Here is a 27,881-nt window from a genome sequence, read left to right as displayed (position 1 = left end):
CTTCGCTCGCGATACCGGCTACCACTGGGTTTCTTTCAATGCTAGCGGGTGCTTGGAACTTCTTCTTTTAGTAAAAAAGAAAACGCGCTCGCTCACCTCGCACCTGTACAAACCCAATCTATTTCTTTTTGCGTTTACTTTGTCCGTCTTCAAACTGAAAACTATTCACATAATACACAAAGTCAAGGGCGGCTAAATTGTTTTCTGGACCGTGCGGCAGATATGCTACGCCTGAGTATGTCTCTAACCATATAACCATTTGGTGCGCTACCATACGCTACGAGCCGTACCTAAGTGTATTTACGTCTTTAGTTGACTGCTAAGGTTCCGCCGAAAAATTGCGAAACGAAAAGGGTTCCGAAGCCAAAAGAATTCGGGAACCGCTGGCTTATAGCATTCAAGTTTATCTAAACCAGTGGTTCTTAACCTTTTAGTCATGAGGGACCACTTTAACTAAAGTTTGTCATGCCGGGGACCACCTCATCGGTTTACCTAAATTAGCACTCTGCTAAATGCATGTCGGCAGTTGTGTAGGTAAGCAAATGCAAATGAAGAAAAACTTGCCTATGTAGTATCCAAATGGCGAGCGAAGCGAGCCCGACATTTTTTTCGGACTTAAACGTGTGTTTTAAGTACCAAATTTTAACAATAATTAATTTTAAGTTTAAAAAGTTTCAACTTTCTTGTTTAATGTTTTGTTATTGTTAGACAGTTTTATGTAGCGACGCAGATACTAGTTGCGAACATTTTTTTTTTAATTGGGTAAATTTTGCCGCCCCCTAAAAGCTGCCGCCCGGGGAATTTGCCCCCCCTGCCCACCCCCTCCCCCCTCCACGCTACGCCACTGCGGGTTCGATTCCCGAATCCCGGGTCGGGCCGATACCGCTTTGTGGATTTTAGAAACTTTCAAAGCAGCCGTAGCCGTATCTAGCCGTAGTCTATGAGTTTGTGTTTGATACATCCGTGCATCGGAGAGCACGTAAAATATCGGTCCTACGCTTGATCTCTCTCTGGTCGTGTCGTATTACCGTTTCATCAGACTATGAAGATTGCACCTGCATCTGCGCAAATGCTCGTGCACTATAATATGTCCTGCGCAGCTGGCTGATCTCCTTATGTACCGTCGCATTACCTAACATTAACGGCCGCCGTGGCCGACAATCGGCTAGGAGGAAATCACCATCATCTCTGCCTCGTGCACATGAATTTAATGTACTTATGTGAATTTTCAACCATATCGGATCTGCCCCTGTTTTCACGACCATAGAGCTAATTACGTCCGTCTGACCACTAGAAAATGCATAGCCTAAAGGTACTAATTGCGGCTTTGCCGGAAACCACACGACATACCTGCTTATGTTATAGCGTTTAAGTAAGGAAGCATACAACTAGGTACTTAAGTAACCGCACTTGGCTTTCTGTCTATGTGGTCTGACGATCATTAAATAATGGTACGTTAGCAACCCATCGCTACAGTGCCAATTACATTGAGTTGTCTCGTAATTTGCGCGCGTAACAAGCAGTTGAATGCGCTCCATATTCAATCACTAGCTTCTGCCCGCGACTTCGTACGCGGATAAAGTCCCTTATGCCAGCGACTACGGGGTCAGCAAAATCAAAGATCTGAACCGTCTGATATTGAATTTTAAGGGCCCGTTGACTTGAAAACAACGGAATACGCTTAGCCATTAGAAACGTTCCATATATTTAATTTTTGTACTTCAACGGCAAAAGCACAGCAGACTAAACAAAACGCTGAGAACTGAACCGCAAAAGACGTGACCATAGGAATAAAAGTAGTGATTCTAATTAGTCCGCATTTAAGTTGTGTGTGGCAAAAATATTACACGTATTAATACGTTAAAAAACATTAAATGTTACTGAGATAACAAAGTCGTGATGACTTAGTGTAAGTCGTGGTGGTTTAGTGGGTAGAGAACCAATCTCTCAAGTATGAGCGTACGTCTTTGATTCCAGGTCTGGCAAGTACCTGCCAATGCAACTTTTCTAAGTTCGTATGTACTTTCTACGTATAAACTGTAGGTTCCGGCTGTCATTGAACATTCTTGGCAGTCGTTATGGGTAGTCAGATGCCAGTAAGTCTGACCAGTTTTACCAAGGGGTATTGAGTTGAGCGGGTAACTGGGTTGTGGAGCTCAGATAGGCAGTCGCTCCTTGTAAAACACTGGTACTCAGTTGCATCGTGACTGGAAGTCGACTCTAACATAATTGGGACAAAGGCTCTTGAGATAATAACGACAATAATAATGAGATATAAGCACCGCAGGATATCTGAGGCTGATGACGGGGAGTAGCGACCCCGGTGGGCTATATATTCTGAGTTCTCCAGGGAGAGTATACTGACCCCCATCTCCGGCCGGTCGGAGTGAACCATGACGGGGGTAGGTCTCACGCCTCTGGCTTGGCTTGGCCGTCCAGAGTGGAGTCGCTAGAGCAGGGTAAGTAGCCCTGCTCGGAGGATAGGTGCCTCGTGGTAAGTGACCCACAGGGAGCGCGTAATCTGCGTTTAAAATCCGCCGAGGTATCCTCACACTTCAGCCGCTCATATCCCAAGTAGTTTTCATCAACAGTTAGCAATGGTATAGCACAGAACCGGGGATTGACTTTTTTTTAACGACGTCCACCGGGGATTGTCCTCGGGTTCATTTCTATAGTGTATAAAGGAATAATCGTCGGTTTTGTTTCACCATTTCATTAAAGTTGTCTCAAAAGGGCTTCAGAGTGTTGGCTTCGGCCCCACGTTTGCCTCCCAAAAATTCGGAACTCTGTAGTCCCGAGGTCTGGAAGAGACATACAAAATAATGATGAGATATAACGCAACAAAGTCGGAGAGTGGGGGCTCGTGACGCCACGTCTAGGTATGTAAAATTTGTACTAAGCAGTGACTTAACACGAAATTCAAGTTATATCTTCGTTTTTATTTGTTTGTGAGAAGGAGAAAAGAAAAAATACGTGTCCATTATTTTAGGATTATCTAAAAGACGGACTAATTACTTTTTTTGATTCACCATACCTATTTCATAACATTCATTTCTATACATTTCAAGTGTAGTATTGCTCTTGAAGTTCCACATCAGGTGTTCCAGATCTTCGATGTATATACGTCAATAGAGAGTGCTTATCAGGTTGAACCACTTTTGCTAAAACGTCATATCTTTATATGCTATTGTCTAGCTGGGCTCCTGGAGTTCCACATCAGGTGTTTTAGATCTTCAATTTGTATAAGTCAATAGAAAGTGCTTATCAAATTGAACAACTTTTGCTAAAACGTCATACCTGTATATGGTACAGAGAAGCTGGGCTCTTGGGGTTCCACATCAGGTGTTCCAGATCTTAAAATTTATTATCTCAGCTGAAAATGCTCATCATATGAAACAATTTTTGTCATGGCATCATTTTTGTATCTCTTATAGTTTTGTTGGTCTGTTGGTGTTCTGCATCAGGTCTTCAAGTTTCGAAGATAAATTATAGCCTATATGTTGACCAGGCTTAATACTGATACAACACAGAAAAAATCATTGAAATCCGTTCAGTAGTTCCGAAGATTAGCGTGTACAAACAAACAGACATACAGACATACAGACATACAGACAGAATTTTTTTTTTGGATTTGTGCTCCATTACTGTTTCTAAACCCCACCCAATTATTATTTTTTAAATATATTCAATGTACAGACACAGTTTTTTTACAGATTTATTATATGTATAGATTTATTATATGTATAGATTGTGGGATTGTGACATCCATAGACATGTTCTTATGTGACATGGTGTTGTTATGGTCGGTAAATACTTATGTAGTAGCGTAGTCGGTCCCTAAGCAAAGGCCTATCGTGTAGCTGTGTAGGTAAATTGGTAGTCAAAAAGACAGCACCCTCAAAACCACCCTAAGTTTACGGCTGGAAAGAAGAACCGGTGATGAACTTCGGTGAAACTTCGCACAAGTTTGATAACAATTTAATTATAATTAGGATTACAATTTTTTATTACTTTACACTATGTTCTTATTTTACATACATTATTATTTTATTAGATATCGTAGATACGTAAGGTAAATCTTTAATTTTATGCATGGTAAGTTCATAAGTAACATCAACGTACTTTTCAGTGTAGGTACATTATGTGTGTACGATAGAGCTTTATTATGGCCTATTGTAGCATAATTAAGTTAATTACTGTGCCGTGAAGGGCAAAACGAACAGCGATTCTTGGTACGCGTCATATTGCCTGGGACTTCGCGAAATTGTAGAGGGTACTTAAATTCAGCCGTACATGTACCTACCTACTTACTAGGTATAGGCACAGATTAGCTATCTATGTGTAAGAAGAAAAGCTGGTGTATTAGATGAGATACATTTTCTTCGGGGAAAACCGATTTACCTACCTAATGCAATATTTTTGCATTAAGATCCTTCTTAATTTGTTGCGGTTTGTAATATTCTTCAATAGGTACTGCCATATCGACCAAACTGATTTTCGGCTACGGTGGCTATTTTCGAGGAACATCAGCCAGCAAAAACCCAGATGGCTTCCTTTTCATCATCAAATCGATTCGACAAAGATCATCTTTAGGACAGCTTAACTTGCTTTTTGAGATACGGGTGTTTACCGCCAACTTCCAGACCCCGGGAGCTTTGTGAAAGTTACTAACACCAACAAAACGGTTTTGACATGACAACAAGACGGGAATCGAACCCGAAATCTATAGGACCATTGGACCGACAGGGGCTATTAAATTAGGATTTTGCCTTAACATTGCATTGGTATAGTTGTGTCGTAAGTTTTTTATGGATAGATAGGAAGGTAAATACCCTTATCTAGATATCGATAAGCTGTCATTACAACTTTACAAGTTATCGAGATTTGTGTGTCTTCCTGAAGTTACTACTGCTTGCTCTTTAGGATATTTTTTGAAAGTAGTCAGTTTTTCCTACAATTATGTAATAAGCTTGACTTATTTCTGCATCAGCCACCTGTGGAGCGTGGCTAACCATGAAGACCACCCTTGCTGCAGGTTTCAGGTGTTAAACACCTGTGGCATCGTGTAATTACTAGAGTAAGTTACTTTGACGAATATGACTTGAATGCATTGATAACAAGATTTATGGTGTTATCCTTGTTGCTTTGTTGAGGTAGTTAAGCTTACATGGGGCCTAGATTTGTGTGCCTTTACGTAGGAAGGAGTAGCTTGTATGCAAGTATTGAAGGAATGAATGCGTTAGAGACATCTTAATTAACAGGTGGTTTTAGGAATGTTACCTTGTTTATGGTTGCAAAAAACCTATCAAATTAATGAATCAATAAGCTTTTAATAGGTACTGGATAAAGCGTTAATCATAAAACTCGTCATCAACAGCGGATACCACATGCAGCACACAAGCCTATTGTGTTTAAAAATAACGTATCAAACGGATGCCACGCAAGTAGTGACTCTGATTTGATTACTGTGGAGTATCGTTCACGTCTATTATAATAACAGATGCATCGCTGCCGCCAAGGTGCCCACTGAACATGCACACTCAACCGATGCTCACAAACTATTGTAAGCACGACTGTTTGTTCCAAGACCTTCGCCTGTCCTCGCCCAAATCGTGGGACGCGAATAAAGTAATCAGCATTCTATTTAACTACGAATGTTCACACACACTAGCGCAGGTAACCAGCAGCAAGCACTCATAGGAACATGGGAAACCTGTTCCCAAGCTCGATTTATTCATATCAAAACACATTTTAGGTGCGAACCGGTCAATTAAAACAAGTTATTTTAGTTATTGAGGTATTTGCCTTTATTTTCCAAAGGAGGCGATTTACTATTACGGATATACTTATTTTAATAGTATTTATATTTTTACATGGAAATTTTCATCACATTAAACCATTATTAATCCTAGGCCATTTATCAGTATTCAATTCATTATCAACAATGAGTAATATGTCATTTCGAAAAAATACAACCATTCTGTAATAATCTATTTTTAATTCTTCATTGACACATACCGACTCTCGTATCGGAGAAGGATTTAAAAAAATCTTATAAAATAATATACAAAATAATACAAACATTAGTTCGCTTGTTGACGAAAAAAAATGAGATTTAACATTATCGTAACATTAAATTCCGTTCGGGAAAATTCGTGATTATTTTACATTTTACATACGCGAATCCGATTCGATTCTTTACAGAAAAATAAATATACAATTATTATGTGACTACACAACCGGTGATTGCTTATTGGTGCTCAGCACTTCTCATCAGCCAAGAGCGGGTCGAGCGAGAAGCCGAGGTCGAGCACGGGCGCGGGCGGCCGCTTGCCCGGCGCCTTCAGCGGCGGCCGGCGGCGCTCGGGCGCGTGCCCGTTGAGCGCGTGCCGCACCTCGCCGCCGAACAGCTCGCTCAGCGTCTGCTGCACCTCCTTGTGCGCGCCCAGCGCCGCCCCGCCCGCCCCGCCACTACACGTCACTATCAGTTTACGCACTTCGGGCTTATTCGTTTTACTAGCGTTCATATGCACAGTCTTCGATAACGACAGGGCGTTAGGATTATAATAGTAATTGTTCACACTGCCCGACGATTTGCACTGCGAACGCGACAGCGACGACTTTATATTACTTCGAACTGTCGCGAATTTTTTACCTAATGTGATGGCGCCGCCAGCGTGCGACGCGTTGAAGGTGCAGATGGCCAGCGGGCGCGGGCACGACGAGTACCAGCACACGTCCGCCGGCACCAGCGGCGGCGGCGCCTCGTCCGGCTTGTCGTCCAGCCGCGCCGCCGGCGTCTCCAGCGGCGACGCTATGCTGAGGATGGGCACGTCGGCCGGGATCTCCGCGTCGTCCGGCATGAGGAACGCCTCCGGAGCCAGCGGCTGGCTCAGCAGCGACGTGATGCTCGACGTGTCGGGTAGCACCGAGTTGGGGTCCTCCACGTTGAGGAGACTCGCGTAGATGTCATTGACCTGCTGCTCGGCGGTGAGGCCGTTGAAGGAGCTCAGGTCTATCGACGTATTGACTAGGAGCGGTGGGAGGGTGATGGGGGCGGCGGGCGGCGGCGCGGGCGCGGGCACTAGCGGCGCGGGCGCGGGAGCGGGCGCGGCCGCCGCCGCCGCCGCCGCGGCCGCGCCCGCGTCCCGCGACGCTCGGTGCTCCGCCAGCAGAGTGTCGAACGGCTTGGAGCGTCCCTCCACCGTCCTCCGCAGAGACAGCGCGTGCGCCTTGCACGTCAGCGACCGCGTGCACGGCTTGGGGTTCTCTGCGGTCACCACCCCGCAGTGCTTGTTCGGGTCGTATTCTCGTAAATTAAACTTCGTTTTACTAGTTTTCGATCTGGATGATTTCGTCGACGGTGTGGTCGGCGTGACAGCCGGCTTCAGGGGAGGAGGGTTCAGTACAGTCGTTTCCATCACCGTCGGCAGCATCGGCGATGTGTTAGGCGCAAATTGAATGTTGGATAAATCTGAATCTGAAATTGCATATGCTGATAGTGATGAGGTGTGAATGGGGGCATACAAATCCTGTGCTGGAACATTATCAGAAGCTTGGGGAAAATTAATCTCACCCATGTTTCCAATATCCCTGATAATATTTTTCCAGTCTGCTGCATTTGTGATGTCATCTGCACTCTGTATGCCTTCAGAATTCATTATAGCAAAAATATCATCAGTTAAATTTTCACCGAGGGGCAGATCCTCTGTGTCCTGTATACTGACAACTGGTAACTCTCCACACTCCATGCTCACCTTCACCTCCCCCGGCACAGTGGAGGATGTGCTGGCCTCGTCCAGGTACTGTAGGTCAGGCTGCGGTGGTAACATTAGCCTTGATAATGGTGGTGTGGCCGTATGGACAGGGGAAGAATCCATTTTCACTGGGAGTAAATCTACAGGGATAGGGGGCGGTGGAGGCTCCTTTTTATGTCGACTCCGACTTTTGTGTGTGGAAACGGGAGGTGGCGGTGGGGGGAGGGGTTCGGCCCCCGTGTGGGACTCTAGCAAGTGTCTGTAAGCCGCACTACACTTCACGATGACACCACACATGTGACACACTGCCGCGTTCAAGTTGTCCATCTGCGGGAAGAGGCCGTGCAGGCTCATGCTCTCGTACTTGAGGCGGTTGAGGCCGGCGCGGCGGTAGCGCGCCTGCCTGTCCGCCTGCTTGTAGGGGTGCGCGTCCAGGCCGCGCCGCACCGACGCGCCGCCCTTGCCGTCCACAGCCGCCGGCGACGTGAACGTGGCGTCATCGTCCCGCCGCGGCGACAGGTGCCCTATTTCACTGACCCACAGATCCCAGGGCTTCTCATTGCACTTAACCGGGCTCACGATTTTCGCCGTGAACGGGTAGTCGCCGGACATATTTCTGCATTCACCAATATTCTGATCGTGAAACTCGTGCGTCCGCCTCACGGGAGTCCAGCCATATCGTAACCAGCCTCACTCCACTGTTAGGTTATTACCCCATATCTGCTTCGAGATCGCTGCCTGTCTCGAGCGCGACCAGGGTCACATCGTAGCTCGATTGTTTACTTCATTATACACACATATCAAACTAAAACGTGTTGTGATTGTCTTAGCTTTTATATTTACAGGGACAGATGATCTATCTCACTGACAGCTGATTATGCAGATTGTAAGTTTTTCTCGACCACGGAACACTTCCATCTATCAATGATTGTTTTCAGATCACTCCACTGGTCCCGATTGATAGAAACATGTGTTTATCCAACTTAATTCAATTGATATTATACTCGCTACACACAAATAAAATGTCCAAAATTTCTGTTTGGTTGGTTGTAATTTACTATAGAAAGCATCAACACTTTTTTGAGTATTTGTAAAGACCGAAAGTTTGTCTATGGCCATTCACTGATGAATGAGCGTGACGTGACAGGGAAGATATTCTCGCTTCAATACAAAGAATGAACTAAATGAACTCCTAACATGACCAGAAAAATTTCTATTATAATTTCATCAATTCAAATTTTGAAATTAACTATTATTTAACAAGAAAGTCCACCAGTGTTCTCTTTATGCACTGGAATTCAGAATGTTTCGTCTGGTGAAAACACTCAAAATTAACACTGTAATGAAAATGAAACGTCACTGTCAAAGTTTGAAATGTCGCAAAATTTTTATTGCCCATCTACCTCAGTAAAAAAAAACTAATTTTATAATGTTACTTAATAATAAATAGAAAAATCGACGTTCTGCATGACTATGCCGGACATATCTCGGTTACAAAATCAAATACCGGTATATATATGTTGTTCAAAAGTGTATGCAAGTCTGTCATTTTAGGTGTACCGATAGGTATAACCTTTCTTGACACTGTGGGCTATGTGGCCAGAGTGGAAGGCATATCCATGCAGCCGGTACTCAACCCGGATTCCAAAAACACCGACTATGTATTCCTGTCGCGGTGGTCAGTCAGAGACTATAGCGTGCGGAGGGGTGACGTGATATCGTTAGTGTCTCCGAAAGATCCCAACCAGAAGATAATAAAACGCATCGTTGGCTTGCCGGGAGACGTTGTGATTACTATGGGCTACAAATCGCAGTACGTGAGGGTTCCTGAAGGTCACTGCTGGGTGGAAGGCGATCACACAGGCCACACACTGGACAGCAACACTTTTGGGCCCGTTTCCTTAGGCTTAGTGAACGCCAGAGCGGCATACATCGTCTGGCCACCGAGTAGATGGCAAAAACTAGAAGCTAAGTTGCCAGAAAACAGAAAACCCTTTGTAGAAAAATAGTAATTTTAATAAGAAATAGTAATAGATAAACACATCCTAGTTAATTTTGATGGCATCTCACTGTGTGAAAATTAGTAATGTAATTATCATTAGTTATATTTATTGCTAAAACTGTAAATATTATATAAGACCACAATCTTAGATTGTTGTTCTGACAACTCGAAAAATGTATCTCAAGCAAAGTCTTTGATTTTCTCTCATTATATGATACCATGTACTTACTTCCTAATACTGCCATTAATGTTTAAAAAAATGTAAATTTCATCATTGAAGTATGTAAAAATGAATTTATATGATGAGTTTAATGACTATTAGCCAAAATTTTATTTTATAAGAATGAAATGCTTGTTCTTGTTATAGTTCAGAGTAAACTTGTTAAATTAAGTTTTTGTTTCATTTACCTATTACTCATGAATTTCTATTACCAATTTAAAGTCTTACATGGGACCCTAGGACAATAATAACAATAAATTCGCTGAAAGAGGAAGTAATTAAATCAACATTACATTCCATAAAGAATAACAAAAAAATATTGTAATATAACATTTATTTCAAACATAAATCTATCACAGGGTCCATAAATAACTTAAACAATACTTTTTAAACCAAAACTTTCGACTATCTTCACCACCCTATCATAGGAGATACCTCTTCGTATGACATTGTAGGTGCCTTGCAGCGACAAGTCTACCACTGTAGATCCAGTTCTATTCTGTTCAAGTCCTTGACTTAACACCCCACCATCAAAAACTGCTCCTAAATGACCAAAGAGGTGTTCAAACTCTTTAATAGACAATGTGGATGGTTCATTACTGAAGTTCGCACTTGTCAATGCAACAGGTTTATCAAAAATCTTGGTGACTCTGTTCACAAAATCATGGTCAGGTATTCTTACGCCTATTTTTGTAGCAGTAGGATTCAGGAATGGATTGTCAAGATATTTTGTTTTTTCTAATACAACTGTAACTGGTCCAGGTAGCAGGCTGTGAAGTAAATCATCTGGCAAATGGTCAGCTTCACCCCATTTTCTTACATCTTTAATGTATGACACACAAATAGCCACTGGTTTGGCTGAATCTCTACCTTTTATTGCATATAATTTTTTTATAGCATCTGGACAGTTGGCACTACATGCCAGTCCATATATTGTGTCAGTTGGCACCGCAATGACCTGACCTTTGCCCAAGAATTCTGCAGCTTTTGAGGAAGCATAATCTTCAAAGCTTGATATTACTGGAGCCATCTTATCTATCTTCATTTTGACTGAAGCACTTTTGTATCTAAGTAAAAAACTACTAAATAAATTAAGTTTTTGGAAGAAATTCATACTCATTTGGTGTACAAGTTTTTGATTCACTGCTTTTAGTCTTTCACAGTAGGAACTAATCACGCCAGTTATGTGCACACTTGTGGTTGCAACAGCGATAGAATGTAGTCATGGGTTCATCGGCTGAGCGAGTTTGGAGTTGCATGAAGAATGCTCTACCATGTCCGCACTTCGGGCACACAGCATCCGTCGAGTCTACATTCTCCCAGGCGGCAGCTCCGCCCATAATATAGTCAAGCTCCTGAAAAAGAGAATAAGTATGAAATTAGATTACTTTTAGAAAACAATATGATTGTTTGGAGTGATTCAAAGCGGTCAGTGCTGGCTGATGCAATCAAAGACCATAAGAAGTTACCTTTAGTTTAGGGAATGTGCGTGAGGACACCTTCCTTCTAACGTTGTACACATAAGGACAAGTGTTACAGGCGTACCGTAGTCCAGACTCTGGACCTTCCTCTACCATAAGAACGTTGGCACACGTCGGACAAAATAACATTATTGACCATCAACAGTTTTCGCACCAAATTTATACACGACAGATATGACTATTGCACATTTGCAAGCAACATTATACGGTTCTTCATAACGTAACAACACAATTATTATTTATAAAAATAAAAATTACCATGCAATTTAACCATTCCACACATTCAAAATAAGAGTTTGTAAAGGTTATCCTCTATCTCTTTCTGACCGATTGACTATTTGATATAAGTCTTCTCTTTCACACCACTGGAATGACAGAATTTGTGAATGAATGTTTGAATCGTCGCGTTTAAAAACATTCAATGAAATGTGTTTTTCTTATCGATATATACTAGCCTTTCTTTACCGAAATCGATATATAAGAAAATCTTTAATTACCTATAGTTAATGAGGTAATTCAACTTTTAAATTTCAAAATAATAGCAAATAGGTCCAATTTCAACGTTATTTTATTTTCTTTGCAACTCTAAGCAGTGTTGTCACTTGTCATTTGTTATCTGTCAAACAAATAAACGTCAATCAATCTGTGTCATGTCGGCTGCCGGACGGTCGCGTCGCTGATTATTTTAAGGGTGTGTTTATGGCGTGATAAATTATTATTTTGAACAATAAGCAGTGTGATTGATAGACGTCTTGATTTATTCGTAAATAGTGCTTAATATGTTGCGAGCTCTGTTAGATAAATTTTGGGATGAGGAAGTGTGGTTGCCGCCGAATACTACATGGGAAGATCTGGCACCGGGACCAGACAAAGACGTGGTTTACAATGACTATACGCACCTCTTCTACCCCCTGCCCTTGGCACTGGTGCTGATATTCCTGCGGCGCACTCTAGAGAAGTAAGTTAACCTACTTTCTGTCGCTAGGTTTCAGAATGTATGTCATTGCTTCTCACGGATGAATAAAGTCTAATGATGCACTCAGTGACTCATGAGATATCAATTCGGCGAAAGCGATGCATTTTCCGCATTTTCTTATTGAAAAATCTATTTATCCAGTTCATGTATCAGGTCAAGAGTCCATACAATAAATTATAATTCATGCGCATTTTTCAGCGTTTATTTTTGCAATTGAATTAAATATTCAGTTATAAATAGTCATGAATCAAAATCTTAGTAACCAGAATAAAATATTAGTGAAGAAGGTTGATTTGAGCATTAACTATAATAGAAAAATAGTCAAAATATTTTCACTATTTTCTCGGGTAATATTTGCTATCTATAATTAAGAAAATTGTAGTTTGTGTTTTGTTTTATAAAGAAAATGAGAAGAATTTTTGGACACCTGTCTGTTGATACAAATACCATAAAAACAATATACTGTTTTTTTAAGTAATACTAAATAAAATTATACACTTGCATACATAATTAATAAAAATATCTCTTAGAACTTTTACTTCCTATCATTGTGCTAACATTATTTTGATAACACATTTTTAAACACCACTTGGGTATAAAAGCATAAATTAATAAACTTACAGATTAATAACAATTGACCAACTATATGTATATTTCATAAAAAAAAAAATTAAACATATTTTTGTATAATAAAATTTTCCCTCCATTTTTCCAGGTACTGGTTTGCACCTTTCGGCAGATCATTAGGCATAAAAAATACAAGACCAAAGAAAGCCCCAACTAATCCCAAATTGGAGGCTGCATATCAAGCATCATCAAAAATTAAACATAAGCAGGTATGAACTGTGAACATCACACTACGCAATGATTACCAAATATTTTAGTAATTTAACGATATTACAAGCATATTATCAAGCCCCCTTGAATGAGAATAAAATATTATTTGAAACTCATTTAAATTTTAACTGACAGAATCTGTTAAATATTTTTGTTTTAAAGGGTTATGCCTAAAAATGTGTGGATCAAAAGCCTTTTTGGGCATTCTCCTTTATGGGGGGGCATTTACTATTATTGTAACCACGTGTATTGTCAATCATGAAATATTACAAATCCCTTGAATTTTTTGATTCTGTGACACAAAAATACACCTACATATTTGCAATATTGTTCAAATTAATTCAAGAAAAAAACAAAAACAATCCACAATATCTTAGAAACTAAAAGTCAAGAGTGTCATTGATTCAATAAATTTTGCATTTTGCAACCTAGTGATAAAAATGTTTAATAAACTTGTCCTGATTTTATACCTAAACACTCCATGTATTCTTATCTGCTTGATAGTATGCTTGAAAATACACTGATATTTTTCAGTAGGTACTTCTCAGACATACATCAAATATTAAATGTCTAAGTTAGGTATTTATATCCTAGACACAACAAGGATGTGCTGTTTATATATTTTACAATTATTATTGCTAATAAATTATTTATTTTTATGGTTATTGGTGTGTTATATTGCATGGTTGTGCAGGTTTGTGTGTGGTGTGCTTGAAATTAAAAAGTATTTACTATAGTTCGTATCACAATGCGTTTTATGGGATATTTTCATTATATTCTAAATTAACTTTTATTAAAGACGCGTGCGTGGCAATGATGAGGAATTAATAAGTTTTTAATGATAAATTGATAATAGTCTTTCAAGATTTGTATGTTACGATTTTATTGATAGTTTTATCTGTGGTAGACTGGTAATGATAGTATTTTATCAGAATCGGTAATGAGAATCTAATCGATAAAAAATTATTACTCGTCGTACTACATACATAGGCTCAGAAAACGTAAAAAATGGTTTTCAATCGGCGTTAATTTTTTTTTGCAATGTACTAAGTGTACGCAGCGTTAGAATCCCGGAAAAAATAAACAGTTCTATTCGCGTCTGCCGATGCGTCTCGGCTTACCAGTGGGAGTGGTAAATTAATAAAATTCTCTTAGACGATATAAAATTAGAATTAGTACGCTGCATTAAGTGGGAGGGATATCCAACGGTATGAGGATGTCATAAAAATAGAGAAATTGAGAACACGACAGTACCTACCTATTTAATCTCAAGGTCAGTCTTGTATGTTAGATATTATTCCTAAATCTGACCACGTAACTTTCATGCAGCGTTCGTGACCAAAGCGTTTAACATGTCCAATGTTAATACTTTAATAAAAAGAACTTCATTCATTTTATGGTGTCTTTAAAAAGAGCTATATTCTAATTGGTCATCATATCTATGATTTGAAATCCGAAGCAGCGGCGGTATTGAGGACAACGTACCGCCACTACCGAGTAATTACCATAATAGTAAATCCACAAAGGTGGGAAAAGTATACACATAATCACCGAGGCTAAAAAAATGGACCAGCCTGTGCCACACTATCGATTTCCGCTCCGAATGGGGACAACTGTTCCATTTATCGCGAAAATTAAATATGGAAGCCTCAACCGTCACTGCTTGCGATTTGTCAATTTGTCCCCTAATGAATACACATAGTTGTAACCCTAATTAACTTTAAGTGTACCTAATAATGCTAAATGAAGCTTGTTAAACCCTAACCATGCTTCCTTTCTTTTCAGTTCTTTTTGAACAAGGATGAGGTAAATGTTGCACATCATAATACTCTGCACGTAAGCACGCATGAATAACGAATGTAGTGTAGTTTGTAGTTAGTTGCATGCACTTTTGAGGTGTGGTCTGATACCCAGCGATAAGTAGAAATAGTTTGAATGACTGATAAGCATGTTGACGCTCCCCAAATTTTCGAAAGCTCGGATCACTGGCTATCGATGTGTCATATCGCACCGATTACGGCTCAAACGATATATCATGGTGTTCATACCTGAAGCATATACATAATTTTAGTTCCATAACTATATCCTAGTTTAGTAATTAGACACTTCTATGCCCGTGGAGGCCGTGGAAGCTGTGACCTACTTTACTGTGTCTTAATAATGCACCTTAGTGCGGTACTGTTTACAACGGTGAAAAAGTATGACAGAAGCTTTAGATTAATTAATTAAAGTTCTCTTAGGTAATTTATTTCCCTAATTTTTTTTGGGAATGTAACTATCAACTCCTGCAGAACTAAGGACGTTAACAATTGAATTGTACGAGATTTCTGGTAACATCATCGGCGAGTTTAGTCTCTTTGTCGCGGACATTCAGACCTATCATAAAGTTATAATAACTTTGTTGTCATATTGCACGGTGCACAGTAATTGTTAGTATATTCACCCATAGATAATAGTTGTAGATAGTTTTTTTTTTACAACAAACAAAGCAGACTACGGCGGCCTATCACACTAATAAATAATGATTGAAACGACCTCTTCGACAGAACACTTTTTATTGGTTGATGTGTTTTTTTTATTAATAAATTATTCTGTAGTCTTCAACTATCATTAGCTTTTAATTTTTATGCACAAACAATACCGTATATCTGCAGTTATTCCTAAAGGCAATGAACGTCCCCGTACAAAGCCTACTTCTACTTAAATCCGATTCGAATCCATTTTTCCAAAAAAAACACGATATTTGAAACATTTTTTTTTATATTGTGTCTGAAAATTATCTGTGACAATGTACGCGTTACTGGCTGGTTATCACCTGCGTATGAAATTGCAATCTCCTTTATCTTCGTAACACAAAAATAAAACAAGCCTTAATCTACGACAGCCTTGTCTTCAATTTCTGCGTTCGACACAATGGCTCGTCGAATGTTCTCATCAGATCAGAGGCCATCTTACTGTCTGTTCGACCAGAAACAACCTTCGATTTATGAAATTATGCACGTCACGTCTTATGTTTTGAATACTGAAGTTCCACTGAATAGCTGGCCGAAAGAGCTTTAGTCTAAAGAGTTGTCAACAAAAAGGTTTTGTCTATTTAAATCTTTGTTGTCTCAATGAGAGGTCAAAACATAATTAGAGTTACGTGCAACTGCATCTATAATTCAGCAGGGAACTTTGGGTAAAGAAAACTTTGAATCTGGAAAATACTGCAAAATGTACATTATTAAACTTTCTCTAAATACATAAAAGATTATTATTAAATGCCGTACCGTCATATGCACACTACATTGTGTTATCTAAATAAATAATGATTAGGCCATTTTTGTAAGAACTCAACCTATTTTGTGATTGCTTAACTTTGCCAGTGATAAAAATGACATCGAAAATGAAAAAAAGAGACAGCTGTAATCGGTTTTTCATATGTTATAGAGAAAATGTATTGATTTATTTCATCTGTAGAAAGAAAATAGAGAGAAAAAACCAAGGAAAAACATAAATTGGGTTGATTTTCCAAATTAATTATGTATGTTGTATTTCCACAGATTTTATTATTTTCCGAGGCAATCCGGCTATTTTCAATGAATTGTTTACTAATATCTTATTTATTACTTATTTCGTCACCTTTAACTCTCGAGGCTATTTGAGATGCTTTCTACCTACACAAGTTTGTTCATATCTGTCGTCTTAAGTCCGGAACAGGTATTTAAATTACCTATACCAATCAAAAGATTAGTGACAAGCCTAAATATTTTAACAATAGTGATATGATAGTGATAAAGCACTAAGATAGTATTTTTATTTCAATACGATGATTTAATAAGGATGATGAAATAGGTATGCTACGCTAGGTATTTTTGCAAGGATTTCGATAAAAAAATATCTAATCAAAATATTGTAATTCCAGAGTCATATATATCATTATTATTAACTGCTTCGGTCTAAAATCGTAGTAAGAAAAGTGTGTTTGTCTGTCTGCGACTGTCTGCTGCTTTTGTAGAAAAAACTTCATTATATACAATTCTTAATTCATATGTTGTAGTTTTCTTTTGTTTTTCTAGTCCAGGTATAATATTTGGAACCACGTGCTTTCCATATGTGCGGTGACGTGAACTACTGAAATATTGGACATCAATTATGTTGTTAAATTGGTATTATGTATATTTTCGTAGTTGCGTAACTTGCCTTTTTCAGGTATAATTACAGAATTTAGCAAGTTCACATGCGAGATATACCTACTAGGCTTATTTTGGATTGTATCAGTTACTAAAATCTAAAGAAGTAGGTACATGAATATAAAAATTATAGGTAGTTACATATGGAACATTTGATCAATACATGATTGTATGTTGGAAACCAGCTAAATGGTGTTGCCAGAGCCGCCCGTATAACAGTTACCCATTAATTGACTAAATAGGAGCAGGAATTTATCGCACCATTGTTATTATTGTTTGCTTAAGTGGCTGTAGTTGGTAGACCGCAAGATTTGATATGTAATTTGTCTTTTCAATAGTTGATAAGAAATGGTAACCCCATTTCTACGTGCCTTTTTAAACATAACTTCAATGCGGACATCTTGATAACACAACTTTGTGTACCACTATTGGATAAAATCTGTGCTTTTTAACAGAAATCAAAAATAATTTTAAAAAAATGTATTCTGTCTATGCCCTTCCACCACAATAATTTCGTTTGTGTCGATATAGTTTTGACGAGTTTAATTGTCCATACGGCTCAGTACAAGCACCCGAAGATTCCGTAAACAGAATAAAACCTTTTATCGAACACTATCTTGATCATTATAATAAGCTTGTAAAATATATTTACGCATTGGCTCTCTATATCGATACTTACGTAATATCAGTACCTATCTACTTTTTATGACTAGAAAGGACTTGATCGAAGAATGTATAAAGATCAGTGTTTTACCAGCAGCTTAAGTCTCAGTTTAAGGTCCCCAGATAATCAAAACTTGGATATCCAAAAACGCGGTGCCATATAGCTGGTTCCCCAATAACCCACTTTCAACAGCGTTGTGATTATTTACATGGTAGGCAAGCGGAGCGTTTACAATCAGAAATAAGGCGTAGCGACAGGTCGCCGCACCCCTAATGCCCCCACATTTACTCAATATGGCCACACCACTATTTTTTGACATCGTCCCCTTAGGAGCTGAGAGCAACGTTAAAGTTTTATGCTTTGTTTACCTTGGTTTTATGACGTATTTCTAAATTAAAATCCTGAAACTAAAGGAACCCAAATAAAAATGCGGGCTTTTTTAATGGGGCTTCCATGTTTCACGTTTTATCTTTACCTACTTGTGGTTTTACTGCCTTCTTAGTCTCTGGGTTTCCCTCTAAAATTCCACGTAGCTATGTATATCAACTTAAACCGTCATTAAATGCTCCGTTTAGATTGCATCGCAGTAACTGCAGAACTCAAAGACTAACGACTGTGGGTACTTCAGCACTGAAACTTGGTATGAATGAAGGATCTCTTTGAAGCCACGCGCCTTTGAGTCGCGGTCCCGACCCGTTTTCATTAGGCTGGTTATATAAAGATCATTACACGCCTCTAGGGCTGCCAGAACTTATTGCTTCTTCATTAAAATATTACTTTTTGATTTGTCCTTAATGGCAGTTTGTCCCTTTTCGTGTCATTGCGTCAATCGTCAGTTTGTGATGATACAAATCGATTACATGTTGAAATTAGGATTTGATTCCAATATTTTTGTATAATTGTATAAAGAGGAGGAAATTCTTTATGAATTTGTCTGTGTTTATCTGTTATTTTTGCGTCGTTTCTGTTAATATATCGTTATCATTTCTTGTAGGTAATCACTAATCTGACTAGCACGACAGATCTCATGTGTCATTCCAATATCTGTTCTACGTCAATTGACATCCTATCTTACATTGCTCATCAATACTTGAAACTATATTTTTAGCTTTAATCTATTAGTCACTATGTTAACCATAGGAGTCTCCTATCGATCACTTTATCGTAGTAAAATCAAATCAGGGCTGTGATGGACTCTGACCTTGTTATCATAGAAATTGAAGGGCTGAATACAAAATATCAATGACTTTTACACAAGTGGAATTATGCCTTCGCGTGACTTTGATACTTACACCATAGTATTATGGTTTCACTTAGTTCTAAATATACACATACATGTTATTTTTAATGGAGCAATTTTGACGTGAGTTAAAAAATAGTCTGGAATCAATCCTTGTTCCTAACCAGATAATTTTATGGGCTGCATATAAATGGGAAAATGTTATGTAAATACGAATGTTTTGCGTATCAAATGCTCTACAAAATGAGTACTTATCTTGATAATGTCATGTCAAAAAATATATTTATAGGTTTGATTTACGATATGGGAACTAAATATTGTACCGACTAGGTACATACATTTTGTATGATTTAACTTTTACATTTTGTCTCGTCTTTTCTTCGATGTCACTCTCAAATTCAAAGGGACAATATCTTATCCTGAATTGAAACACATATAAATAAGTCCTATTGTGATTATGAATCATGGAAATTAACGAGCTTAGTTTCGTCAGATTTTCTTTTGATGACTAATTAAATATTAATATGTTTAATCATAACAGTACCAAAATCATTTTCATAAACCCCTTCGTTTTCTGGTCAAAACGCCATGAAGATCTGTTCAGTAATTTTCGAGTTTATCGCTTACACACTGCTAGACATGGTAAGGGATTTTACTGTAGTGATTAAAGTAATATAGTAAGTGGCAACCCTACGCCCTAGATAGGCAAGCTAACGTATACAGCAATCACTGTACGTTTGAGACAATAAACGTTCATTGAGTACGCAATTAGCGCCTACGGCCTGGGGGTCTACTCTAATTCAACGAAACGAAACTTCGATATCGAACGAAATTCAAACGAAGTTTCGTTAGTGACCCTACTCTATTTCATTTTCGGATGCGCATACGAAGTTCGGAACCATAGACAATTTTCGTGAACGAATGGAATCTATAATATTGTGTGGGGCTTTTATGATGTCGACTAAACTAAGTTACGGTTTTTACTTTAACTTGAAATTATTAAACTTTTCAGCTTTACTTATTCATGTAACATTATAAATGTGATTCATTGCATATTTCTTGTAATATTCATGCAAACAATCTAAACTTTCAGGCAAAAAATATATTTTCAACTACTTTCGACTCGACACTATAAAAAACCCTTTGACAGTCATTGCTAACCAACTAATTTGAAGAGTACTATTTCATGCCAAAAATGGGTAATCACGGATGACAACCAAAAATAGCTACATAATACAATCTAATCATAACAAGTCGACTTAAGATTTTTTGTTTGAATACTTTGATAAGTTTTCTGAAGTGTGTTTCTCAAGTGTCGTATTTAATAAATCATGTTTCCAAGTGCTTTTATACCAAGGTACGAGTTCCCTAAGGAAGTATTATGTCGTACTTTACGTACTCCGACTTCTACGTACGTCTGCTGTATTTTGGTTCACAACAAGTTTTGTTTTGGATTTAAAAACTTCGTGAGTAGATATCATATTATACAAATGCAATATTTGGTTTCGCTCTAACACCATTGCCTTTTCTAATACTAATCATTTATATTTTCAGTTTAAAATGGCTCCATATACGGGGTTCGGCAAATCCTCAACAAATCGAAACCGTTGTCAATTTCCTGGACGAACATAGAGATTTAGCTCGCGGGAGATTGAATAGTTGAACCCAGCCAGGAAGATAACCTGAGAGTCCAGCTGTAAAAGCTGCCTAAGTACCACCACCATTGACACAAAAATGCCGACTTTCACACCTTGTAAGTATTTTACTGTGGTATATTGAGTAATGCTATTGTAAATAAATTGTGCACAATATAGATAACATTTTTTTTAGTGTATTTATAAGAAATACTCTTCATAAAGAATACAGATTAACATTATACTATTGAATAATGATTGCATCTTTTTTATTATGTTTGCTTATGGTATTAAATGGGTCAAGTGGTGAGTTGAGAACTTTTTGTTGTTACTTAACCCGTTCAAGTGTCTTAGCCATATTTTGTTTACACTGTTGTTCTGAGCTATTGACTAAATTTGGAATGTTGTTTTGCAGCCTCTCGACATACACACTCTACAAGGAGACTGCCTACTACTAGGAGACTACAGAGGATCTGCCAGCACAGGTGTAAGAAGCAGATTGTATCAATATGAAGAGGAGCGTGCACAGAGAGAGACGGTGCAAAACGCAGAGCTTGCAGGCATCAGTCCTACCCTGTTGCAGCTGCATAACACAATAAGGGAATATGTGGATAGTGATTAAGATTTTGTTAGTGTTTTGTTAGTGTTCATTAATTGTGTTTAATATTTCTTTGTTATTAATTTGTAATGTTTAAACAGGGTAATAGTAAATAAAACTTTAAGTATATAATTTATTCTTTTATTAAACTCTAAAGGAAATAAATAACATCATGTCAAATTCTTAAAATCAATAAACATACGGTTTTTCTGGAGCATGTTATGATGTGCTTGAGTAGAACTTTGTCCTACCTATTCCTTTCCAAAATTTGCACTAACAAAGCTCTGCAAAGTTGTATCTGCCTTCAAGAGAATCTTCAACAGCTTTATCTATCGGTGTCATCATATGCTCCCTTAGAGAGAATACCCAGAGTCACCTAAAATACACATGTATATGAAAATATGTGAATAACACTACTTCACAATATTAATAATATAAATGTGAAAGTTTGGGGTACCGCTTTTGTCCCAACTTGTACAAATATATTCAAAATGCAATAAAGTCAAACATACCTAACAGATAAACTGTTTCATTCTGGAGACCCTCCAAGTGGCTTGTAATATCACACTCCAAATATAAGCATCATGTGTGTTGCTCCACCAAATGACACATCCACATTTGTTATATAGTATCGCTGTCACATAATATCTGGAAAATAATAAAGAATTGATCAGCATCATAATAAACAACAGTCAATGCCTCAATTAAATCATTAATGTTTAGTTCTTATACTTACAACTTGGGTGTTAAGAGAATGGAAATATTTTCGATTCCAGAAGGTCTAGCAATTGCAATTTGCATTGTTTGGAGGTAATAAAGGCACGAATTCCTGGCACAACCCTTCGAAAAATTGCCGACTGAGTCTGTGATTTCCTACAAACTCTACGTCGGGAATTTCGCTAATATTTAATTGATTGCGCAAGCACTGCCGGTTCCTTCTTCGCTCTACATGATCTTCACGTAAAGCTGCTTTGATTAAAAGCATTATTGTAGCCTTTGCCAATAATTTTCACACAAAATTCACAAAACGAAAAGTAACACGAAAATCAAACGATAACTCTTTTGGTTTCGTTGAATTTGAGGTTAAAATTCCGAAGTTTCGTCTGTCAAACTCAAATATTCGTTCGTAGCATTTCGAATTAGAGTAGGTTTATAGACAATAAACGTCAAACAATCTTCGTTCGTACGAAATTTCGGAACGAAATGGAACCGTGGTAAGAAGTTCGCGAAATTTCGTACGAAACTTCGTTTTTCGGTGAATTAGAGTAGACCCCCTGAGCTCTAAAATGGGCCTTGAGCTGGCCGCACGACCCAGTTTCCTTAGCCTGAAAACAACGATATTTTTATAGTATTTTCACTTTTCATCAAACGCTTCGATGATTGCGATCAATGGCTCAAGGTCAGAAAAATTTGATCCAATATAACAGATGTAGCATTTTGTTTTTTTTTTCGCATTTCGATCACGTCTAACGGCTCCGTGTTCACTGTGCAATATTTGCAATAGTTTTTCCTATAAATTGGTAGGTAAATGCAACGTAAATAACTTAATAGGAAATTAAATAAAACAACGATAAGAACATGACTCATTAACCGTCAACAATCCTCGATAAACTTAAAATAGGTTTTTAAAATTCCTGCAGTGCGATTATAAACTGATGCACTCTGTTGCAAAAAGTTAAAACAAGTCGAACTAAAATTGCCCTGTCATCCATCGTTGAAGTTTTAACCAAATCGCGTCCAAATTGCGTATTTTTTTTTTTTTCAAAAACGGACCTTGTACCTAGGTACCTTGGATCATACGATACGTTATCAGGTGTCACGCTGGGTGCCGTGGCGTTATCCAAACGCCTAATCGACGTAGTTTCGTCACTATCTGCGTGTTCAGCAAATAGGTAAACGGATTTAGAGGATTAACTCCTAAGATCCTCATTTAGGTTAGTTACAGTCCCTCTTATTATAAAACGCGGTATCAAATAAGTATCGGCTTTTGTACTACCTTTAATCCACCTTTAAGTACGACCTTGAAAAAACGTTATTACAAAACGCAGTTTATCGCAAGTCCTATTACTATCTGCAGTACAAAAGATAAACCATCGAGCCCCCTAGTTTAACTGCAGTACTTAGTCGACAAACGTCAAATTCCGACATTATTTACTTTTGAGGTTATTTGTTTTGTGATGAAAAAAACGAAAGTGGATATAAATATGTGTGATTTGGAATACTTGGATGTGTTAGAATACTATTGAGAGTGTCCGGGGACCCAACAGAATGCGTCATCGACAAAATCTCTTCAAATTACCTGACGACAATTTTCGATATAAATATCGATTTACGTTTTTCGAAATAATAGTCAATTGAATGCATGATGATAATCCAGGATGATCCTATGATGCTCAACTGGGCTCGCCATAAAGTAAGTAGCCTTTACAGTGCAAGTAGGTTGCCAAAACATCCTAATTAATTGTATAAGAGTCAAAGTTTTTATTATGGATGTTTGTTTATGTTCCACGCATAAACTACCACATAGATTTTGATGAAACTCCGAAAATATATCAGATTATCATACAGTCTATTGTTTATTTACAGATTCAAGACTATTTTGGCGTTTTGCACGCCGTATCTCTGCCAGTAATATGCAATGTTTGTAAAAGACTGGAAGCTTGCTAAAATGTAGAAAAATGCCTAGATGAGAAAGGGAACAAGATTGTGTGATGAAGAACAGTGTCCAACATGTATCAGTGCATTTGACTGTATAAATAGACATCGGAATAAAATATAATTTTCTACTTTTATGTTGTTTCAAATGTTTCATTTTCTTTTGGTAATTTAATGCACACGATATTCTGTGTGTAAGTTATTGTGCACTTAATTTTGAAGAGGTTCTAATTAGATGCACAACGTCTTATTTAATCATTTAAATCGGGATGAAAATAATCCAAATTATTTCTAACCTAAAAACAAAACATAACTCGGAAACGCGCGCTGACGTTCCGTTATACGCGCAAACTCGATAGTTGTTTAAAAGAGAATAATTGGATCATATGTATATCGTTAAAAGATACTAGAAATATAAAATTACCTTTAAATAATAAAAAGTAATATTTTCAACTGCAGAGATATTTTTTTTATTATCATAGTTATTTATTTTTCATCAAAATAGACTTAACAAAATAATGTAAAAAGGAACTGCGCATAGAATTCGGAACGATTGAACGAATGATTTAAATATTTGTTGCTTATAATCTGTGGATATTATTTGAACCATAGACAAATCGAAGTACTAAACAGTCTTCTCTTAGTCTACGTTTTGTAATAAGGATGTGAAGACTATCGTAAGTACCGTAACAAACCAAGACGTCTTCAGTCGGGTTTAAACCACTACTTGCGGCAGTTTTTATAATAAGAGGGAGTCAGTCTAGGTTTAAATTCTTGCCCTCTTATTATAAAACGCGGTATCAAATAAGTATCGGCTTTTGTACTACCTTTAATCCAGCTTTAAGTACGACCTTGAAAAAACGTTATTACAAAACGCAGTTTATCGCAAGTCCTATTACTATCTGTAGTACAAAAGATAAACCATCGAGCCCCCTAGTTTAACTGCAGTACTTAGTCGACAAACGTCAAATTCCGACATTATTTACTTTTGAGGTTATTTGTTTTGTGATGAAAAAAACGAAAGTGGATATAAATATGTGTGATTTGGAATACTTGGATGTGTTAGAATACTATTGAGAGTGTCCGGGGACCCAACAGAGTGCGTCATCGAGAAAATCTCTTCAAATTACCTGACGACAATTTTCGATGTAAATATCGATTTATGTTTTTCGAAATAATAGTCAATTGAATGCATGATGATAATCCATGATGATCCAGGATGATGATATGATGCTCAACTGGGCTCGCCATAAAGTAAGTAGCCTTTACAGTGCAAGTAGGTTGCCAAAACATCCTAATTAATTGTATAAGAGTGGAAGTTTTTATTATGGATGTTTGTTTATGTTCCACGCATAAACTACCACATGGATTTTGATGAAACTCCGAAAATATATCAGATTATCATACAGTCTACTGTTTATTTACAGATTCAAGACTATTTTGGCGTTTTACACGCCGTATCTCTGCCAGTAATATGCAATGTTTGTAAAAGACTGGAAGCTTGCTAAAATTTACAAAAATGCCAAGATGAGAAAGGGAACAAGATTGTGTGATGAAGAACAGTGTCCAACATGTATCAGTGCGTTTAACTGTATAAATAGACATCGGAATAAAATATAATTTTCTACTTTTATGTTGTTTCATTTTCTTTTGGTAATTTAATGCACACGATATTCTGTGTGTAAGTTATTGTGCACTTAATTTTGAAGAGGTTCTAATGAGATGCACAACGTCTTATTTAATCATTTAAATCGGGATGAAAATAATCCAAGTTATTTCTAACCTAAAAACAAAACATAACTCGGATACGCGCGCTGACGTTCCGTTATAGGCGCAAACTCGATAGTTGTTTAAAAGAGAATAATTGGATCATGTATATCGTTAAAAGATACTAGAAATATAAAATTGCCTTTAAATAATAAAAAGTAATCTTTTCAACTGCAGAGATATTTTTTTTATTATCATAGTTAATTATTTTTCATCAAAATAGACTTAACAAAATAATGTAAAAAGGAACGGCGCATAGAATCCGGAACGATTGAACGAATGATTTAAATATTTGTTGCTTATAATCTGTGGATTTTATTTCAACCACAGACAAATCGAAGTACCAAACAGTCTTCTCTTAGTCTACGTTTTGTAATAAGGATGTAAAGACTATCGTAAGTACCGTAACAAACCAAGACGTCTTCAGTCTGGTTTAAACCACTACTTGCGGCAGTTTTTATAATAAGAGGGTTGACGTTTTATGGATAGATTATAAGATGTAATTATGTCTAAGTACGGTTTTTCACAAGGGTTTTTTTGGTCCCTATAATCTTTATTGATTGTATTTTTCAGTTACAGCAAATCCATTCAAATAATTTGTTAAAGCTTTATGTTTGCTTTATTCTTCAAAGTTCGTTAAAAGACCAAGCAATGTTTGACAAGCTGTCAGTCTGATGTCATTGTCAAGAATGCAACGGCCGAATTCTATTAGAATGGGGCAGTCACAGTTGGCGGCCTTCCATTAATTCCTTGTGCGTTCCTTGTCAGAACATTCACACCCCTTTCTGACCTTTTATTAACTGTGGAATTAACCTCAACCGTGAACACAGTAATAAATTGTGAATCATGTAGAACCCGTGTTAATGTCCATCTAGTTGTTGTCCTGATTTTGTCGGATTATAATCCGTTTTTTGACCTGCAATTATGCAATAGACTAAAATGCTTCTTTTTTCGAATTTTAAAATTCTCTAGCCGCAGAGTCATAGATAAAATTGCAGTTGAGAATACATGATTTATTTGGCTCGGTAGAGTAGTGCGTAGTAAATAGGCTTAAACAGGAGATAGGCATGTAAAATAATTCCAGTATCAATACCTTATTGATAAAATACGCGGTAATCTAATAAAACTGATAACTATTACTGATATAAACTGATTGTTAATTAATAGATTATGTAACCTTAGCGTACCTAAAAGAAACTTATTTTTTTTTAGGTCAGAATAAACTGTGTCACATCCAATTCAGTGTATTTGCACTGTGTCCGAGACCCGAGTAAAGCTGGGTACCTAAGGGGCACAATGTTTGTATTTCTCCACATTTTAGTTAAGACTTATTTCACAACAAATCCTCGCAAATAACTACAAGAAGAAACATACATAAATCCTATTACATATTGCTTAAACATAATTATTCAGATAACTCTTCAGTGACAAGAAACGTGTACAAACATTAATACCGTACAGATTACATGGAATTATTTATAGTTGGTAATGTATTGTCAATGATGATGATAGATCATTTATTCGTAAAGCAAGGCTTACACTTTTTTTTATAATGATGGCAAAAATCATCAAGTGACCCGTTCCGCTGTGGGTTAGCAGCGGTGAGGGAGTATCAGACTTTTGCTGACTAAAAATCCATCGTGTTCCGTCGTAGGCCTTTTATGTACCAGGGCCGTGGTAACTCTTTCGAACAATCCCGCAGCCAGGGTTCTTACACCTCTGGTACATTGCGGAGAAGTCCAAGTCACACGTTTAAGTACCGCAAGCCGACTACGCTAAGACGATATGTGATGCAATATTAATGTGACAGATTCTTAGATATGTGGAAACATGCTGCAGAAAACTGGGCGAAGACGAAAAAAAATTGACAGTTTAACT

The 27,881-nt window shown here is 37.7% G+C and overlaps 5 protein-coding genes and 1 long non-coding RNA gene across 8 annotated transcripts in view; 2 read left to right on the top strand and 4 right to left on the bottom strand.

The window, feature by feature from the left end:
• Positions 1 to 5,783: 5,783 nt before the first annotated feature.
• On the bottom strand, positions 5,784 to 8,869 carry LOC124639676 (ataxin-7-like protein 1). Its single transcript, XM_047177122.1, has one exon. It carries the CDS (start codon positions 8,367 to 8,369, stop codon positions 6,261 to 6,263), a length of 2,109 nt encoding a protein of 702 aa, XP_047033078.1. The 5' UTR covers positions 8,370 to 8,869; the 3' UTR covers positions 5,784 to 6,260.
• A 242-nt stretch (positions 8,870 to 9,111) lies between these two features.
• On the top strand, positions 9,112 to 10,150 carry LOC124639680 (mitochondrial inner membrane protease subunit 2). The gene has a single exon (XM_047177127.1). The coding sequence runs from the start codon at positions 9,275 to 9,277 to the stop codon at positions 9,764 to 9,766; it is 492 nt and encodes a 163-aa protein (XP_047033083.1). The 5' UTR covers positions 9,112 to 9,274; the 3' UTR covers positions 9,767 to 10,150.
• A 146-nt stretch (positions 10,151 to 10,296) lies between these two features.
• On the bottom strand, positions 10,297 to 11,099 carry LOC124639679 (yrdC domain-containing protein, mitochondrial). The gene has a single exon (XM_047177126.1). It carries the CDS (start codon positions 11,097 to 11,099, stop codon positions 10,353 to 10,355), a length of 747 nt encoding a protein of 248 aa, XP_047033082.1. The 3' UTR covers positions 10,297 to 10,352.
• On the bottom strand, positions 10,297 to 11,783 carry LOC124639681 (DNA-directed RNA polymerase III subunit RPC10). The gene is made up of 2 exons (XM_047177128.1): positions 11,449 to 11,783; positions 10,297 to 11,334 (listed from the first exon to the last, which is right to left on the bottom strand). Exons 1-2 carry the CDS (start codon positions 11,587 to 11,589, stop codon positions 11,149 to 11,151), a joined length of 327 nt encoding a protein of 108 aa, XP_047033084.1. The 5' UTR covers positions 11,590 to 11,783; the 3' UTR covers positions 10,297 to 11,148.
• A 299-nt stretch (positions 11,784 to 12,082) lies between these two features.
• The window catches only part of LOC124639677 (ceramide synthase 6-like), a 28,985-nt gene continuing 13,186 nt past the window's right edge, over positions 12,083 to 27,881 (top strand). Inside the window, exons 1-3 of one of the 3 annotated variants that reach the window (XM_047177123.1) lie at positions 12,083 to 12,418; positions 13,152 to 13,272; positions 15,059 to 15,079. In XM_047177123.1, the coding sequence (XP_047033079.1) occupies positions 12,240 to 12,418; positions 13,152 to 13,272; positions 15,059 to 15,079 (321 nt within the window). In that variant the 5' untranslated portion in view covers positions 12,083 to 12,239. The remainder of the gene's footprint in view (positions 12,419 to 13,151; positions 13,273 to 15,058; positions 15,080 to 27,881) is intronic. The other 2 variants (XM_047177125.1, XM_047177124.1) reach the window with 2 other exon arrangements.
• Positions 21,791 to 22,858, bottom strand: LOC124639683. Its single transcript, XR_006985478.1, has 3 exons — positions 22,318 to 22,858; positions 22,094 to 22,229; positions 21,791 to 21,957 (listed from the first exon to the last, which is right to left on the bottom strand). It is a non-coding gene; the product is annotated as an uncharacterized LOC124639683 (long non-coding RNA).

Source organism: Helicoverpa zea, chromosome 19, assembly GCF_022581195.2.
Source record: "Helicoverpa zea isolate HzStark_Cry1AcR chromosome 19, ilHelZeax1.1, whole genome shotgun sequence".
NCBI lineage: Eukaryota > Metazoa > Arthropoda > Insecta > Lepidoptera > Noctuidae > Helicoverpa > Helicoverpa zea.
This window is presented reverse-complemented; position numbering and strand designations above follow the sequence as displayed.